Raw genomic sequence first — 16,336 nt, forward strand, 5'->3', positions numbered from 1 at the left:
TTCCTGCTGGAAGCATGTGCTGTTAAACAGAGTCAAGGAGAGCCACGGCCGAGTCGTGTCACTGGGCACGCAAAGCTAAGGTTCTGCGGGCGGTATTCCCCCACCACTGCCGCCATCACTAACCCAACCATGCGCCATGTACCGCCCACCAAAGCAAAGAGAGAAAGTGAGATTGTTCCAGCGCCACCATCCCATTTAAGTTCACAAGACAAAGGCAAGACACCAGCAAAATATATATAGTCCTCACTGGTTTGCTGAGCGAAGCTGGGAAAATAATCAAATGCTCAGACTTTTCTGGAAAAGATCCCATTCACAGTAGCAACCCAAACCATACAATGCCTAGGACTCCATCTAACAACGACGACAAAAATGTACAAGGCCTATATGAAGAGAGAAATAAAATTTTATCGAAAAACATTAAAAATAAAGACCAGGGCGGGGGCGGGCGGGAGGGCGTTGCCTAAGTGGCTCAGTCGGTTAAGCATCCAGCTCTGGAGTTTGGCTCAGGTCATGATCTCACGGTTCATGGGATCAAGCCCCGAGTCAGGCTTAGTGCTAACAGCGTGGGGCCTGCTTGAGATTCTCTCTCTCCCTCTCTCTTTCTGCCCCTCCCCTGCTCATGTTCTCTCTCTCTCGCTCTCTCTCCAAAATAAAATAAACACTGAAAAATAAATAAATAAATAAATAAAGACCTGGAATAAGTGGAGAAACTTAGAGAGGAATTGTCTTCTTATATAGAGAGAGTCAGATTCTAAATTTACTATATGAAAAGAGCAGAGGAGAATATTTTTGTAGAAGGCGTTTCAAAGCAAGACATGAAATCTAGGAACCAAAGAGAAAAAGACTGACGGATTGACTATGAAGCAATTTTATTTTTTGATTTATTTATTTTTAAAAAAATTTTTTTTTCAACGTTTTTTATTTATTTTGGGACAGAGAGGGACAGAGCATGAACGGGGGAGGGGCAGAGAGAGAGGGAGACACAGAATCGGAAACAGGCTCCAGGCTCCGAGCCATCAGCCCAGAGCCTGATGCGGGGCTCGAACTCACGGACCGTGAGATCGTGACCTGGCTGAAGTCGGACGCTTAACCGACTGCGCCACCCAGGCGCCCCTATGAAGCAATTTTAAATTCCTCTACAATAAAAGACATACTCACATAAGCAATAACGATAGTCTGGGAGAAAATATTTGTAACTTATTACTGAAGATCACCAGTCCTAATATATAAAGAGTTCCTAAAATCAATTAAAAGGATAAACAACCTGATTAAGAAAAACAATGAGCAAAAGATATCTGGAAGCAAGTTACTAAGAGGATATACACATGGATTATCAACCTAAAGAAAAGATTAGTCAACCTCATTAGGAATCAGGGAAATGCAAATTAAGTCACTCCCGATATTTTTAGCCAAAAGATTAGCGAAAACTAAAATACGAAATACGAAATGGCAGCATTGGAGAAAGTGCGGAGAATCTGCCCTGCTCACCGTGGGTAGGGCTATAAAGCGGTCTGGCTCTGAAAAGGCAAGAGGCTCTACCAAAAATGAAGATGTGGGCATTTTGGTCTAGAAGTTCCCCTTTAGGATATCCATCCTGGGGGGAAATACATACACGTATGCATGACAACACGAACGAGCAAACAAATGGGTTTGTGGAGACAGAGATTTAGCTCATTTGTAGTAACAGCAAAACCCCAAACTTCCTAAATGTCCATCATTGAGGGCACAGATACCTTTTTGTTCATCTATGTAATGAGCTGCTGTTCAAAAGAGTGTGGGAGATGTACGTGTAGCCACACAGAGAGACTCCAATTATAAATTAAGTTCTAAGGGGCACCCGGGTGGCTTAGACGGTGAAGTGACTAACTCTTGATTTCCACTCAGGTCGTGGCCTCACGGTTGGTGAGTTCAAGCCTCACGTCGGGCTCTGGGCTAACAGCGCAGAGCATGCTTGGGATTCTCTCCCTCTCCGTCTCCCTCTCCCTCTCTCTCTGTCTCTCTCTCAAAATAAACATTTTTTAAAAATAAAAAATAAATGAAGTTTCAAAAAAGCAAGTTTATAATAATGTGTCATGTGTGGACAGTTATGTTAAAAAAAAAACTATATGTTTTAATCTTTTTTTATGTTTATTTTTTATTTTTGAGAGACAGAGACAGACAGACAGACAGAGACAGAGACAGAGCACAAGTGGAGGAGGGGCAGAAAGAGAGGGAAACAGAATCCGAAGCAGGCTCCAGGTCCTGAGCTGTCAGCACAAAGCCCCACGTGGGGCTCGAACCCACGAACCGTGAGATCATGACCTGAGCAAACTCAGCCGCTTAACCAACTGAGCGACCCAGGTGCCCCTATGTTTTAATCTTTATGTTTGCAAATGTACAGCATAAGCTCTGAAAAAAGGTACATAGCACATTTTTTTACTGTGGGGAGCTCTGCAGAGAAAGGCAGAATTAAGACTGTTAAAAATCAGCACCCTTAATTTTCTCTATTCGAAACAGAAATAATTTTCCTAACCGGTGGTAACATGGACTCTTTCAGAAACCATGCATGAGTCCCGGTTAAAACCATTCCAGAGGCCTGACAGAATTGCAACCATGTTTTCTAGAACTAATCGCCCCTCATACTCTCAGGAGGGCTCAACCAGAGGGGAACAGTGAGTGCTTCCCATGCAGAAGGAAATTCAAATTTAGGAATGTGAAGCAGACCCAACAATTTCACAGTAAACATGGGGAGACTGGGATGCAAGTTTGGGGTACAACCTGCACAAACGGACTCAACCTCACTTGGTTTCTGCAGAGACCAGCGGTAACGTTTACAGGACTCGGTGAGAGCCATGGATGCCTTTTGGAACAAGTTAAAAAGCTGCACATTTGGTAATGTTGTTAGAAAACTGAAAATGTTTTCCCCGTAATTTACATGGGGGAATTGCTACATGCAAAAATCTGTAGTTAAATAGGTGGAGGAAGTGGAGAAGAAAAATAAAGGGCAAGGGGAAATGTCTCCCTCATGAAAGTGTTTGTTGGAGAGGTGGGTGGTATTTTGAAATTTTGTTCTTTTTTTTCCCCCCCCAATTCAAGTTGTGCTCTCCGGCATTTTTTCCTGTAAGGACAAGTATTATGCTTGGCCCTGCTCCAAAAGTGCTGGCTAAAATTCCTGCAACATTTTCTTCTCGAAATTCAACTCCCAGCAACACCAAAAATTCATTTGTATTTCAGAATTTCCAAAAACCTAAACATAAGGAAAGGGGAAAAAAATCAAAATCAAATAAAAGATGGTCAATTATAAACTGTCCCATATCTGAAGACCTTTCTTTCTTTTCTTTTTCTTTCTTTCTTTCTTTCTTTCTTTCTTTCTTTCTTTCTTTCTTTCTTTCTTTTCTTTCTTTCTTTCTTTCTTTCTTTCTTTTAAATATTTATTATTGAGAGAGAGAGAGAGAGAGAGAGAGAGAGAGAGACAGACAGAAGGGGAGGAGCAGAGAGAGAGCAGGGCAGAGGCTTCCAATCAGTCTGTACTGACAGTAGAGAGCCCGATGCGGGGCTCGAACCCATAACAGTGAGATCATGACCTCCACCGAAGTCACTTAACCAACTGAGGCAATCAGGGTGCCCCCCGAAGACATTTCTTTCATTCTTTTTTTTTTTTTTTTAATTTTTAAAATTATTTTTACTTTTTTATTTTTGAGAGGGAGGGAGGGAGAACAAGTGGGGAAGGGGCAGAGAGAGGAAGACCGGATCTGAAGCAGGCCCTGTGCTGACAGCAGAGAGCCCAATGCGGGGCTCAAACCCATGAACCACGAGATCCCAACCTGAGCCCAAGTCAGCCACTCAACGGACTGAGCCCCCCAGGCGCCCCAAAGACATTTATTTCCATAGGACCTTTTACATTCCGGTTCGACTCTTCAGTCTAAACAAACCAACAAACAAACCTCTCTAGTAAGGTCACTGTGACAACAAAGGGGAATCAGCTCAAGTTCTCTCCCTGGGAGTCCCCGTATCTGTTACAGCAGGAGCTGTATCAGTCAGGATCGGCCAGTTCTGCTGAGGCAACAAAGAGCCCCAAGATCTCCAAGGTTCAAAACCGCCCCAAGTTTACTCCTTGCTCTTGCAAGTCAATGGGGTGTCCTGATCGTCCCAGACCCAGGCTGACAGAGCGGTCACCATCGCCAGCCTTGTGGTCACCACACAAAAAGGAGAGCGAGAACTCTGGAGACTCCACAACCAGCAAGGAAATGTGGAGTGTCGCAGTTATGTTGTTCTTGATACAACCCATTGGCCAGAACTAGTCACACAGTGGCCTCACCTGTGACAGACATCCAGGAGCACCCTTCTCTCGTGCCCAGGGTAAGGGGGAACTACAATTATTTGAAGAACGGCAACAAACAATAAATAGCCAACGGCTTTTCAAAACCACTAGAAAGGAGACTAGAAAATAGGCTGAGTTTTTTAAATGTGATTTTATCATCAAAATGGATGTACTATTATTCTGAATTCCCTCTGGCTGGCAATACTTCCGCGACAAGCTCCAGGTTGAGAAACCCTTTATCCCCATCAGGGTTGTCTTTACAAGTTTAAGTTTGTGGCCCAAATCCATAAACCATCCTACCTTCTGTGAGTGTTTCCTGGGAAGTGAAAAATAAACTTTCTATATTTTAATTTTTGATAGATTTTTGCTTCTCAAGAAAGGAAGTATGACTAATTAGGAGGTCGACTGAATTAGTGAGGGCATCAACCTTTTCCCGTTTTACCTTCTTATTTTGGCATAACAAGATGCCCAGCAAGAGAAATGTCGAGTGTCGAGTGTTTATATATATAAACAAATAAAATCAGAAATGTGATTTGCCAGTTCAATCAAATGTCTAAACGGGAAGTGGGCAGCTATCAATCACCTAAGACATCATGCTGGCTTACTTAATGCAGAATTTCTGTTGTCTAATAAGCAGTTTCAACCTGCTAACTTGCATTATTTATCAAGTACGCAATGTACTGTTGCCGAATTCATTGGTCAAGACAGCCACTGAGAATGTGCCATCTCATTCCCGAACTGAGTGGATTTTCCCCTCGTGTTGCAAGAATTCTGTAGACTTATGCCATCGGACTGTTTTCTCGTTTTTCACTTGTCTTGACCCGCTCAACAACGCGGCCGGCTATCTCTCCGAGTAGATCACCGGAAGGGAAATTCAACATCATAGATTTGATTCTGACATTGGCTCGTGCTCAGTGTAGGTTCCCTCAGAAGCATATGCTGAGAAAAGAACTCAAATGCGAACAATTTTAAGGGAATGGGGAAGTGATATAGGGAAGAAGAAATAGGAAATAAATGGCATGTTTCAAGCCAATTACCACTCTGGGCAACTGGGCTTAATCCCACTGGGGAAGTCTCAAAACCCATGTAGACACATTCTTTAGATTTACCCACCCTGGCAGGTGAGGGGGCTGGGGTATTGATACACCTGTCAGTCATTACTTAGGCTGCTCCCAGGAAGCACTGGTTCATGGGCAGCAAGGTGGCCTACAGGCCAGAAGAGTCCTCAAGCAAAGAAATGCAGCTGCTGGAAGTCAGAAGTCGGGCCAGCGTGCACTGCAGTGGTGAGGATGAAGGGATACAGGCGAGGGCACAACATTTGCTATAGCTGTTAACTCACTGATAATGGCCACCAGCTCTGAGTCTAACTTCAGCCAAATGCCTTGTTATTGGTCACTAGAAGAATCCCACTGAGCGACACACGCCCATATTTCTAACCTAACCGTAGTTAAAATAGCAGAGAACCAAGATAGTTATTTTTAATATACTTAGGACGAGTAAAACTAATGACAAACCAGAAAGAAAAGATTAGAATTCACAAAACTCCAGTTACACAGCAAAAGCAACATTTCCCAAAGTGAAAAAAAGGTTCCCAGGCCAAAAAATAAAAAGGCTCGGGAACACTCCCTCCAAACTCAACCACGACATCTGACTTGACTGTCTTCTCAGCTTTTGTCACGACCAGACACGATGTATTCTTTATTTCATGTACAGATTTACTTGTTTACTGGTTGCTTCATATCATTTGATTGCTTCCTAAGTTATAGAACACAGACTCAAAAGCTGGAAAGGGGAGTTAATATGGCTTATAAGAAGTATTAATGTCTTATATACGTCTTATAAGACGGCAAATTTATTTCTGAGTTTCAAGATGGAGATCCAGCAGCTGGGCCACTGATGGGTGAGGTGTATTTAAAATTTACAGTCAGGAGCCCAGCTTCTCTGACACACCAGAAAGTGGGGTGCTCTAACAATTGTCCAGACCTGTAATGGGTTCTTCTGAGACATGGGGTATTCCTCACTGTGAATGCAGAGTTCTGATCTAAGGAGGGGAGCCTCGCTCCTAGAAAACCCTATGTCCAACACTTGGTTCTTGCACAATATCCCATTAAAGAATGGTTATTGAATTCATTGTTGGAGTCTCCATTTAACAAAAGAATTCTGAATGTGATTGGCCATTTTAAAAATTAATTCGAAAACTGTTTAGCAGTATCTACTAAAGTTGAACATATAAGTAGCCTATGACCCAACACTTCAACTCTTGAGACTATAACCAACAAAAATGAACACATGTGTTCACCAAAAAAACCCATATAACAGAATCCATAACAACGCTATTTGTAACAGCCCTAAAAGGAAAGCTACTCAAATGGCCCCAAAAGGAAAAGAATAAGTAAAGAGTGGCATATTCACATCATAGAACACTGTATGGCCAAAACAATGATCACACACACAATAACATAGACACAAATACAGTGTTGAATGGAAGAAACCTGATAGAGAAGACTACATACTATGTGATTCCATTTAATTAAGTTCCAAGAACATAAAAACTATCTCTGATGTTAGAAGTCAGGAGAGTGGTTACCCCGGGGTGGTGTGAATTCAGGATGAGGCATAAGGTGAGTTTCTGTGGTTTTGGCAACATTCTATTTCTTGATCTAGGTGTTGGTTATTATTTTAGTTCCCATACCAAATTACCACAAACTTGAATGTTTAACACAATAGAAATGTATCTCTCCCAGTTCTGGAAGCCCGAAGTCAGAACTCAAGGTCTCAGCAGGACCAGCTCCCCGCTGAAGGCTCGAGGGGACAATCCACTTCTCGGCTCTTCCAGCTACTGGTGGCCCCAGCTGTTCCTTATGGCTGGAACTCCCCCTTCTCTGCCTCTGTCTTTATGTGGCCTTCTCCTCCGTGTCTGTGTCTTCTCTCCTGTCTCTTATAAGGACATTTGCCATTGGATTTAGGGCCCACCTGGGAAATCCAGGACGATCCCATCTCAAGATCTCTTATCTAATTATATCTCCAAAGACCTCCCTCCAAATAAGGTCATATTCACAGGCTTCCAGGGACCACCAGTCAACCCATTACAGGGTGTGAAATTTTAGCCAGCAATGCATGCATGCACTTTTCTGGTTATATGCTACACATCTGTGAGGAATTTTTTTTTAAGTCAGCTTACAACTTTTTAGAGATAGATTTGTTAGGGCACCTTGGGGGGCGCAGTCAGTTGAGCCCCTGACTCTTGATTTCGGCTCAGGTCATGATCCCAGGGTCATGGGATGGAGCCCCGTGTTGGGCTCCGCTCGCTGGGCATAGAGCCCGATTGGGATTCTCTCTCTCTCCCTCTGCCCCACTCCCCCACTCACATGTGTACACACACTCTCTCTCTCAAAGAAAAAAAGCACTTTAGAAATACACTTGTTCTGGGGCGCCTGGGTGGCTCAGTCAGTTAAGCGTCCGACTTCAGCTCAGGTCATGATCTCGCGCTCACAACTTTGAGCCCCACGTCGGGCCCTGTGCTGACAGCTTGGAGCCTTCGGATTCTGTGTCTCCCTCTCTCTCTGCCCCTCCCCTGATTGCACTCTGTGGGTCTCTCTCTCTCTCAAAAAGAAATACACATTAAAAAAAATAACAAATACGTAAATAAATAAAAGAAATACACTTGTTCACCCACCATGAGGTATCTTACACACATCTAACAAAAAAGACGACCCCTGGCATTTTGTTGGCCACACGCCCACAGAGTTTTGTCTTCTCACAACATCCCATCCCCCTTCTGATCTTAGTCGAATATACAGAAACTTCATAGCAACTCACATGTATGGTTTTATCAAGTGACTTTCCCCCACCTTCTACTGCCCAAAGTGATGACATCCTTTAGCAAATTACAAGGCAGGGGCCATCCGAGAGTCTGGGCTCTGCACCGTGTCAGCTCAGAGAACCGGGCTGTAATTTTAGACAGATGTTAGTGAACTTGGGAATTCCTGGTGTGTGGACGTGTGCCTCCAACCCCAGATGGCAGGGAAAAGAGCCAGGACTCCTCACCCAGATGACCCAGAAAACGTTTCTTAATGAATCGTCCAGCGTGACTCACGCTGGCTCCCACATCTGGCAGATCTGGGTTACATCACTCACGGTCCTCAGTGTCCTGCGGGTTCCTGGGAACATGCCGCCCAGAGTCAAGTGCATCAGCTGCAGCGGCCGGCTGTATTCACACGCCTCTCTGCGTCATCCTGATGGCCACACGCTATGGGGCGGCTCCAGAGAAGGTGCCACCCCCCCACCCCAAGAGGCCACCTCCTCTTACTTTCCCATGGGCCTAAGAAGTCACCATGGAAGAAAAATGCCATGCCCGGAGGTGTCCAGGACAGAAGTGCATTCTCTGCTTTTCTACACTAACATCTCTGGCACCGTATCCCAACTGCATTAGCTTGTGTTAATCTGGAGAAGGGGGAAAAAAAAAAACAACACAAAACCCAACACACACACATAAAAACTTGGGCCATCCATATTCCTCGAATAGGCTCAGAGGAGGGGAGAAACAAACTGTACAGTATAAGCTTTGAAAGGATTCAGAAGATATATGATAAACAGCTCGTGGCAAGAGGCAAGGAGGTGACAATTTTCAGGGGGACAGGGACCTCTGGCACTCTGTTCCACTAGACCAAGTCCTGCTGTGTTCCCTCTATCACTTACAACGTCCCCAACACTCTCTAACAATCTGCCTGGCACCACATTCTTGCTTTATTAACTACGTATCCTGCAAGATCTTTATTTTGCATCCTTTTATTTACTGATCAGAACTGCCCTGAAGGCTGCTTCTGGGGCACCAGATCTCCCAGTAGCGCCCTATGGGGAAGTTCTTCATCCTCCTACTCATTACTAGAACATGACACAGTTCACATTCGTGAACTACAAGCCTCCCTTGTTCCACATCAATCCCCCCCTGCTCATTCAGAGCATGTTACAGCTGGAGGGGATATCTTCTTTTAATCATTAATTTCATTCTTTATGGATCAGATGCTGATCCATATTCTAATTTTGAAGACCAAAAAAAAAAAGGGGGGGGGGAGGGGGGGAGAAGAAAAGGCTATGATTCTTTTTTTTTTTTTTTTTTAACTTTTTTTTTTTTTTTTTTTTAATTTATTTTTGGGACAGAGAGAGACAGAGCATGAATGGGGGAGGGGCAGAGAGAGAGGGAGACACAGAATCGGAAACAGGCTCCAGGCTCCGAGCCATCAGCCCAGAGCCTGACGCGGGGCTCGAACTCACGGACCGCGAGATCGTGACCTGGCTGAAGTCGGACGCTCAACCGACTGCGCCACCCAGGCGCCCCGAAAAGGCTATGATTCTGACAAGTGAAGTAATTCATCATCCCTGGCTAGATAATGACATACACGAGTATGACCCAGGTCTCCTCATTCTTGGATTCAAAATTACATCATGCAGCCTCATGAGTTTAAACAAGCAAAAAAGTCAATTAGAAGACTTTCAAGTTTGAGCTGAGATTTACAAATCTGTAGATACGTTCTAAAGAAATAATCAGAGGGGACGCCTGGGTGGCTCAGTCGGCTGGGCGTCCGACTTCGGCTGGGGTCACGATCTCACAGTTCATGGGTTTGAGCCCCTATCGGGCTCTGTGCTGACAGCTCAGAGCCTGGAGCCCGCTTTGGATTCTGTGTCTCCCTCTCTCCCTGCCCCTTTCCCGTTCACACTTTGTCTCACTTCGTCTCTCTCAAAAATAAATAAAGATTAAAAAAATCTTTTTTTACAAGAAAGAACCAGAAAGAAGACATAAAGAGAGGGGTGAAGAAAACATTTATTTACGTGTGGTCATTTTCCTGGGTGCACATTAGACTTGCCTGCAGGCCTTCCAACCCCCACGCCCAGGCCAGGCCTCAAAGCAAATGAACTCAGAGTCTCTGGACGTAGGGTTGAGTTGTCAGCACGAAACCAGGTGACTCCAACGGGCAGCACCACTGATTTACTGGAGTTTAGGCCAAAACAGATGTGCAGACACCATAACCAGAGTTCTCAAAAGAAGAAAAAGGAAAGAAAAGAGGAAGAAAAGGAGGCAGGAGGAGTCATTTGTATGACTTCAATCTACTTTGTTCATCTCTCTGTGCTTTAGCGGGGGAATCAGATGTAGGGTCAAACTGAGAAGGTCTACACCGGCAATCTCAGTCCAAACAAGGCCAGCTCCCCCCACCAAGCTGATTACCACTGAGGCATGTAGGCAACAGGTGAGGGGAGAAGGAAACAGAGCAAGCAATCAAGTCCTGTCCTCTAAGGGTAGTCACACACTGTCATTATACTGTCTTTCTCTGTTTTCTTGTCTTTTTTCTTTTTTTTAAGGAGTCCATTACATATGACCTGGCAATTCCATTTATGGGTGCATATCCAAAAGAATGGAAAGCAGGGACCCAAAGAAATATCTGTATGCCCACGTTCACAGCGACATAATTCACAACAGCCAAAAGGAGGAAGCAATCCATCTACCTGTGCACAGATGAATGGATAAACAAAATGTGGTATATCCATACGATGGAATATTATTTGGCCTGGAAAAGGCAGGGTATTCTGACACAGGCTCCAACATGGATGAACCTCGAAGATGTCATGCTGAGTGAAATAAGCCGGCCACAAGGGTCCAATACTGCGCTTACATATGGTACTTTGAATAGTCCAATTCATAGAGACAGAAAGGGGTATGGTGGCTGCTGGGGGGCTGGGGAGAGGGGAAATGGAGAGTTAGTGTTCAATGGGTACAGAATTATTAATGCTACAGATAGTAGCACTAGCAATAGAACAAAATGGATGTACTTAATACCACTGAAATGTACTTTTTTGAGAGAGAGAGAGAGAGTGCATGCATGCGAGTAGGGGAGGGGTGGGGGGGGAGAGAGAGAGAATTTTAAGCGTGGAGCCTGATGGAGGACTCAATCTCATGACCACGATATCATCATGACCTGTGCCTAAATCAAGAGTCAGACGTTTAACTGACTGAGCCACCCACGTGTCCTGAAATGTACCTTTAAAAATAGTTAAGGGGGTATATTTTGTTATGCGTATTTTAACACATTTTCAAAAATAAAAAAAATAAAAAATAAAAAATAAAAAAGAGCCCATGTCATGTCCCTCATTTACTTCTCTCTGGTGTTCACGGCAGTTGCTAAAGACAAAATCCCAAAGGCAGAGATATCGTCTGTTAAACTGCGAAGCCTGAGGTCAGTGTCCAACATACCCCAGGCCCCTGGAATCTATCTGGCAGGCCTGGCTGACTCAACAAAGAGTTATAAAGCCTCACAAATCCCCCAGGGCACGTGGAGGCCCGGCTGGCAGGCCTTGCGTTCCATGTTATGTAACAAGCAGGTTGCCAACTTTCAAACAACACGAGGTGAATTCCGATGTGCTCCACGTCTGGGAACAGCCAACTGGTGATTAATTCCCAAATAACTCCATATGGGGCCTAGTCCTAATTCCCAGATGCAGTAGTCCCACCTAATTTGTGAGTTGAGAAATCTCAGGTCTTCTCTTTGATAGGGATCGACTCGAACGTATTTTGAAAGAGGGGCTTATCTTTCTTCTTTTCCCTCCTTTCTGCTCAGTATTCTAGAGGCAAAGAAAAACCCCAGCAAGAAGAAAATGCCTCTAGCGACTGCTCGGAGCTGCCTGGCAATCCGAAGCTTTCAAGCGAGTAAGGTTTCTCCTTTACGGACATCCCTGAAACAGGCAGAAGAAAAACATGGCAGGTGTTCTCTGGTCAGTGATCCTAACTCATTCCCTCAATCAGTCTGTGATAGATCCTATACAGGGAATGACATATGAAGATGTTTTCTAAGGGAAGGCACGTCAGCCCTAGAGGCGGGTCACCAAGCACATGTGTCTGAGCTCTGGCCAGGTGTCTAAATAAACCCGGGGCCCCACAACAGCTCTCCCACTCGGCCGAGAAAGTCTGTCCCAATGATTCACCATGAAGCCCAAAGTTTAGCAGCTGGAAGAATGTACACTTTCCTCTTTCTTAAGAGTTTGCAAATTAACAGTTCTGCCAGAAGCCAATCATTCAATGGGAGTTGGATTAAGTCCTTGGACACCCTTCCACTGAGCTCAGACAGACACAGGAAAACACTCACTGGTTTCTTTGGCATAAAGTTCTGCAAAATAAAAGAAATTTCTCTAAATGTGAGTAATAACAGAAAAGGCGGGAGGCTCTTGTTCGTGGAGGGAAAGGGAAATCTACCTTGAATGGTGTGACTCGTGTATTCTGAGGTCTAACTTGTGCTCGTATACGTTTTTTTCTATGTAGGTATTTAGGAATACATGCCACAATACTCTTTAATATACAACATACAACTTTGGGGACTCTGGATGAGAGCCTGAAGGGTGAGGGTTTCCTGCCTCTGAATCGCCACCACCTTCCCTGCTCCTAAAGCACAGCCTGTCAGTCAACTATAGTCCTCGTTACATGTCTGGATTCAAAATGCTATCTCCCTGCCTCTCCCTACACTCGTGTTTGCCCCCATCTGATTGTCCTCAGGTGGAAAGGAGAAGACCCCCTGGCTCACAGTTGCCACTCATGCTTCATGATTTCTACAAGGCTCTCTGGAGTCTATGGATCCAGGAAGTTCACGAAGTTCATGGACAGCAGTATCCCAGCGGCACACTGGTAACGACCTCCGGTCAAAGTCATCTTCTCATTAAGTCTTGGGGCGCAGACATAAGGCTAGCAAACTACGTATGGCCACAGGAGGAAAAAAAGGTGTGTTTTCCACCATTACTTCCTTAAAGGCATGCCAAGCACCATATGTAAGTTAATAATAGTCTATCCCTTCCTTTGCCCTTAAGAGAGAATTCAGCTCATGCAGTCCCACCATCACTATATATAAAGTGTTCATTATATACATAGCCCAACACTAAGATAATATACTCTATTCCAAAACACTGCCAAGACTCTGAGAGCATCTTCTGGCACCCTGAAACAGTGGAGTGACCATAAATTAGGTAAAAGGAGAAATTTCTTAGTACATTTCAGAAAAAAAAAATCAAAATAACCCCCAGCAACAGAATTTCATGTGTAAACAACTCTCACATGTTCAAGTTTCAGCTTAATCAACTGTGACTCTTGATATTTTATTTAATACATCTAGGAAGCATCACCAAAAGAATAATTTTAATATTGCTTCTAAATTCAATTAGAAGGGTTACATTTTTATGACAGTGTAACATTTGCAGGGCCCTTCTCTCATACACAAGTTATTAAATCCCCGCAGTCCCTTAATCCACACTGCAGACTAATCTAATGCATTTAAGCCGCCCTTGAGAAGCTATCCCTCAGCTCGTGGCTCGCCCAGCATGATAGCTTTCGCTTTTCTGACCTAAGAAGTCATTTTCTTTTCCCTCTTGACATCTTAAGAGTCATCTTTAATAATGTTTTTTTTTCGTAGTTGCAATGTCTTTCAACTCCTGATGTTCCAGACTGACTTGGCAAGTCCATTCTTCTCTGATAGAAATACCCATCCGCTGAGATAGAGTGCCAGCTCTACCCAAGCACACCATCCAGCAGACACCCTGTTACAAAATCCACAAATCCAGATGAAAATCCAGACGCTTTCCAACACGCTCCACACATTTCCTACTGTGCCCACGACAGATGCTCCCAGTAGCACAGCCACCGGGAAACTGACAAACACACACAGGATGTAGCCAAGGGGTTGGGAGTGGGTACCCTGTGACCACACTACTAACTACTGAGAGAAGTCATGGGTCTCTCGGAGTCTCTGTTTCCCCATTTGTAAGATGGGAAGACTAGTTGTAATCACCTGCGTTGACACAATGTCCGAGAGTCAAAAGAAACCCTAGTACTCAGCATGATGTTTGAAGTTGTCATTAATTGTTAGTCTGCTTTCTTAGGGAATCGTTCTAATATTTTCATAGGTCCTGGGTCACCTCACTGGCTCACTCAGTGGAGTGTCCAGCTCTTGATCTTAGGGTCATGAGTTTGAGTCCCACATTGAATGTAGAGATTAAACTTATTAAATAATCTTTAAAAAAAATTTTTGGCGGGGGGGATGCCTGGGTGGCTCAGTTGGTTGGGCGTCCGACTTCAGCTCAGGTCATGATCTCGCAGTCTATGGGTTCAAGCCCCGCATCAGGCTCTGTGGTGACAGGTCAGAGCCTGGAGCCTGCTTTGGATTCTGTGTCTCCCTCTCTCTGCGCCTTCCCTGCTCGCACTCTGTCTCTCTCTCAAAAAGTAAATAAACATTAAAAAAAATAACAATAACAATACAATTTTGGTTTCACGGGTCCAGACTAATGGGCCAAGCAAGAACCACTAAGTCCTAAATTAGGGTTCCACCGCCTTTAATATTTTTTTTTCAGAACCAGGTCAGATATAAATTAATAATGACAGCCACCCCTAGAGAATTACACCAGCTTACGTGATGACTGAACTAAAGATGAATTCTTGGGTATAAAGTCAGGATGGTCCCAATTTAGAATAACAAAACGTGTCAACAGAGGCCTCTGTTTTTCATCTGGAAGACACTGGCTACAAATTATCTCAAGCTTAACAGAAATCTTAATTAGGCTGAGCTAGCGAGTAAGCATTAGCATGAGTATCCAGGACTCTGACAGCAACCTTCTGAGGTGGGTGCGGTGCCCATAGCGCGGGTAAGAAAACGGGATAAAGAAACCGGTTAATAGGGATGAAGAGAGCATAGAGAGCATGGCTAATCCACGACAACCAACAGCGTCGGCAACATTATAAAACTTACTCCTCTTCAGCTACAAACCGAGCTGTGTTTTGAAAATTGAGATCAATATGCTTTTCAAGCAGAAAAAGCACAACGTAAAGTACCAAGTCCCCTCAGGCTACCTACCAATCCAGGCGGTTGGCCCCTCTCTGTAAACGTCCCATTCGCCCCTTCTGCTCTCAGCTGGGTGGGTGGGGGATGCGTGGACGGGCAGATGGACGTACAGTCTTTGAAATCGATAAAACCAGAAGTCATAAAACATCTCCCAAAACATTTGCAATCATTAAACCGGAATCATGTCCCCAAAGAGACAATCCATCTTAATGTTGGTCAAAAGAACGTCAGTTAAGAAAATTATTTTACTGTACTGTTTTTCAGTTCTTTGATCACTTTATAATAAGGAAATATTTTATTTTTGTTGTCACTGTGCGAGTTCCACTCTCGGAGCTCTGAACAAGAGTTTAAAAAAGACAGGGGTGCCTGGGTGGCTCACGGTTAGGTGTCCAACTTCGGCTCAGGTCATGATCTCGCGGTTCATGAGTTCAAGCCCCACGTCAGGCTCCGTGCTGACTGCTCAGAGCCTGGAGCCTGCTATGGATTCCATGTCTTCCTTGCTCTCTGCCCCTGCCCTGCTCACACTCTGACTCTCTGTCTCTCTCAAAAATAATAAGACATTATGGGGCGCCTGGGTGGCGCAGTCGGTTAAGCGTCCGACTTCAGCCAGGTCACGATCTCGCGGTCCGTGAGTTCGAGCCCCGCGTCGGGCTCTGGGCCGATGGCTCAGAGCCTGGAGCCTGTTTCCGATTCTGTGTCTCCCTCTCTCTGCCCCTCCCCCGTTCATGCTCTGTCTCTCTCTGTCTCAAAAATAAATAAACATTAAAAAAAGAAAAAGAAAAAAAAAGATTCTCTCTCTCTGGGCTGGCATGTCACCTCCCCCACCCTTTAGGTACAGGTGTGACCTTGAGCCCCTTGCCTAACCTCCTTGGGCCTCAGATTCACCACCAGTGAAAGGTAAAGTAGGGATAATGCTAATATCTGCCTCAAAGGATTGTTATGAGGACGAAATTGAATAATGCCCAGTTTTAGCCCTTCCCCAGATCAGACGCTTGCAGACAGTGGAGCCACGCACTCGCCCTTGGCCGATGAGTGGCATCTTTCTAGCCCGTTCACACCGCTTTACTCTAATTCTGCATCTCCAAGAGGTGCCTGGGTTCTGGGCAACGGGGTATCTCATAATGGGGGACTGAAAATTCCCTGAATACAGCTGCATATGGAGGTCATT

General features: G+C 44.6%; 2 protein-coding genes across 2 annotated transcripts in view; both read right to left on the reverse strand.

Moving 5' to 3' along the window:
• The window catches only part of LOC131496951 (leucine-rich repeat-containing protein 37A3-like), a 220,111-nt gene extending 210,514 nt beyond the window's left edge, over nucleotides 1-9,597 (reverse strand). Inside the window, exon 1 of the mRNA XM_058702829.1 lies at nucleotides 9,579-9,597. The gene's annotated coding sequence lies outside the window, so the exon portion shown is untranslated. The remainder of the gene's footprint in view (nucleotides 1-9,578) is intronic.
• Nucleotides 1-15,455, reverse strand: part of LOC131497273 (cytoplasmic phosphatidylinositol transfer protein 1-like) — a 196,878-nt gene extending 181,423 nt beyond the window's left edge. Inside the window, exon 1 of the mRNA XM_058703454.1 lies at nucleotides 15,181-15,455. Coding sequence (XP_058559437.1) covers nucleotides 15,181-15,309 — 129 coding nt within the window. The 5' untranslated portion in view covers nucleotides 15,310-15,455. The remainder of the gene's footprint in view (nucleotides 1-15,180) is intronic.
• Between the last annotated feature and the right edge of the window lie 881 nt (nucleotides 15,456-16,336).

Source organism: Neofelis nebulosa, chromosome 16 (genome assembly GCF_028018385.1).
Source record: "Neofelis nebulosa isolate mNeoNeb1 chromosome 16, mNeoNeb1.pri, whole genome shotgun sequence".
Classification (NCBI taxonomy): Eukaryota; Metazoa; Chordata; class Mammalia; order Carnivora; family Felidae; genus Neofelis; species Neofelis nebulosa.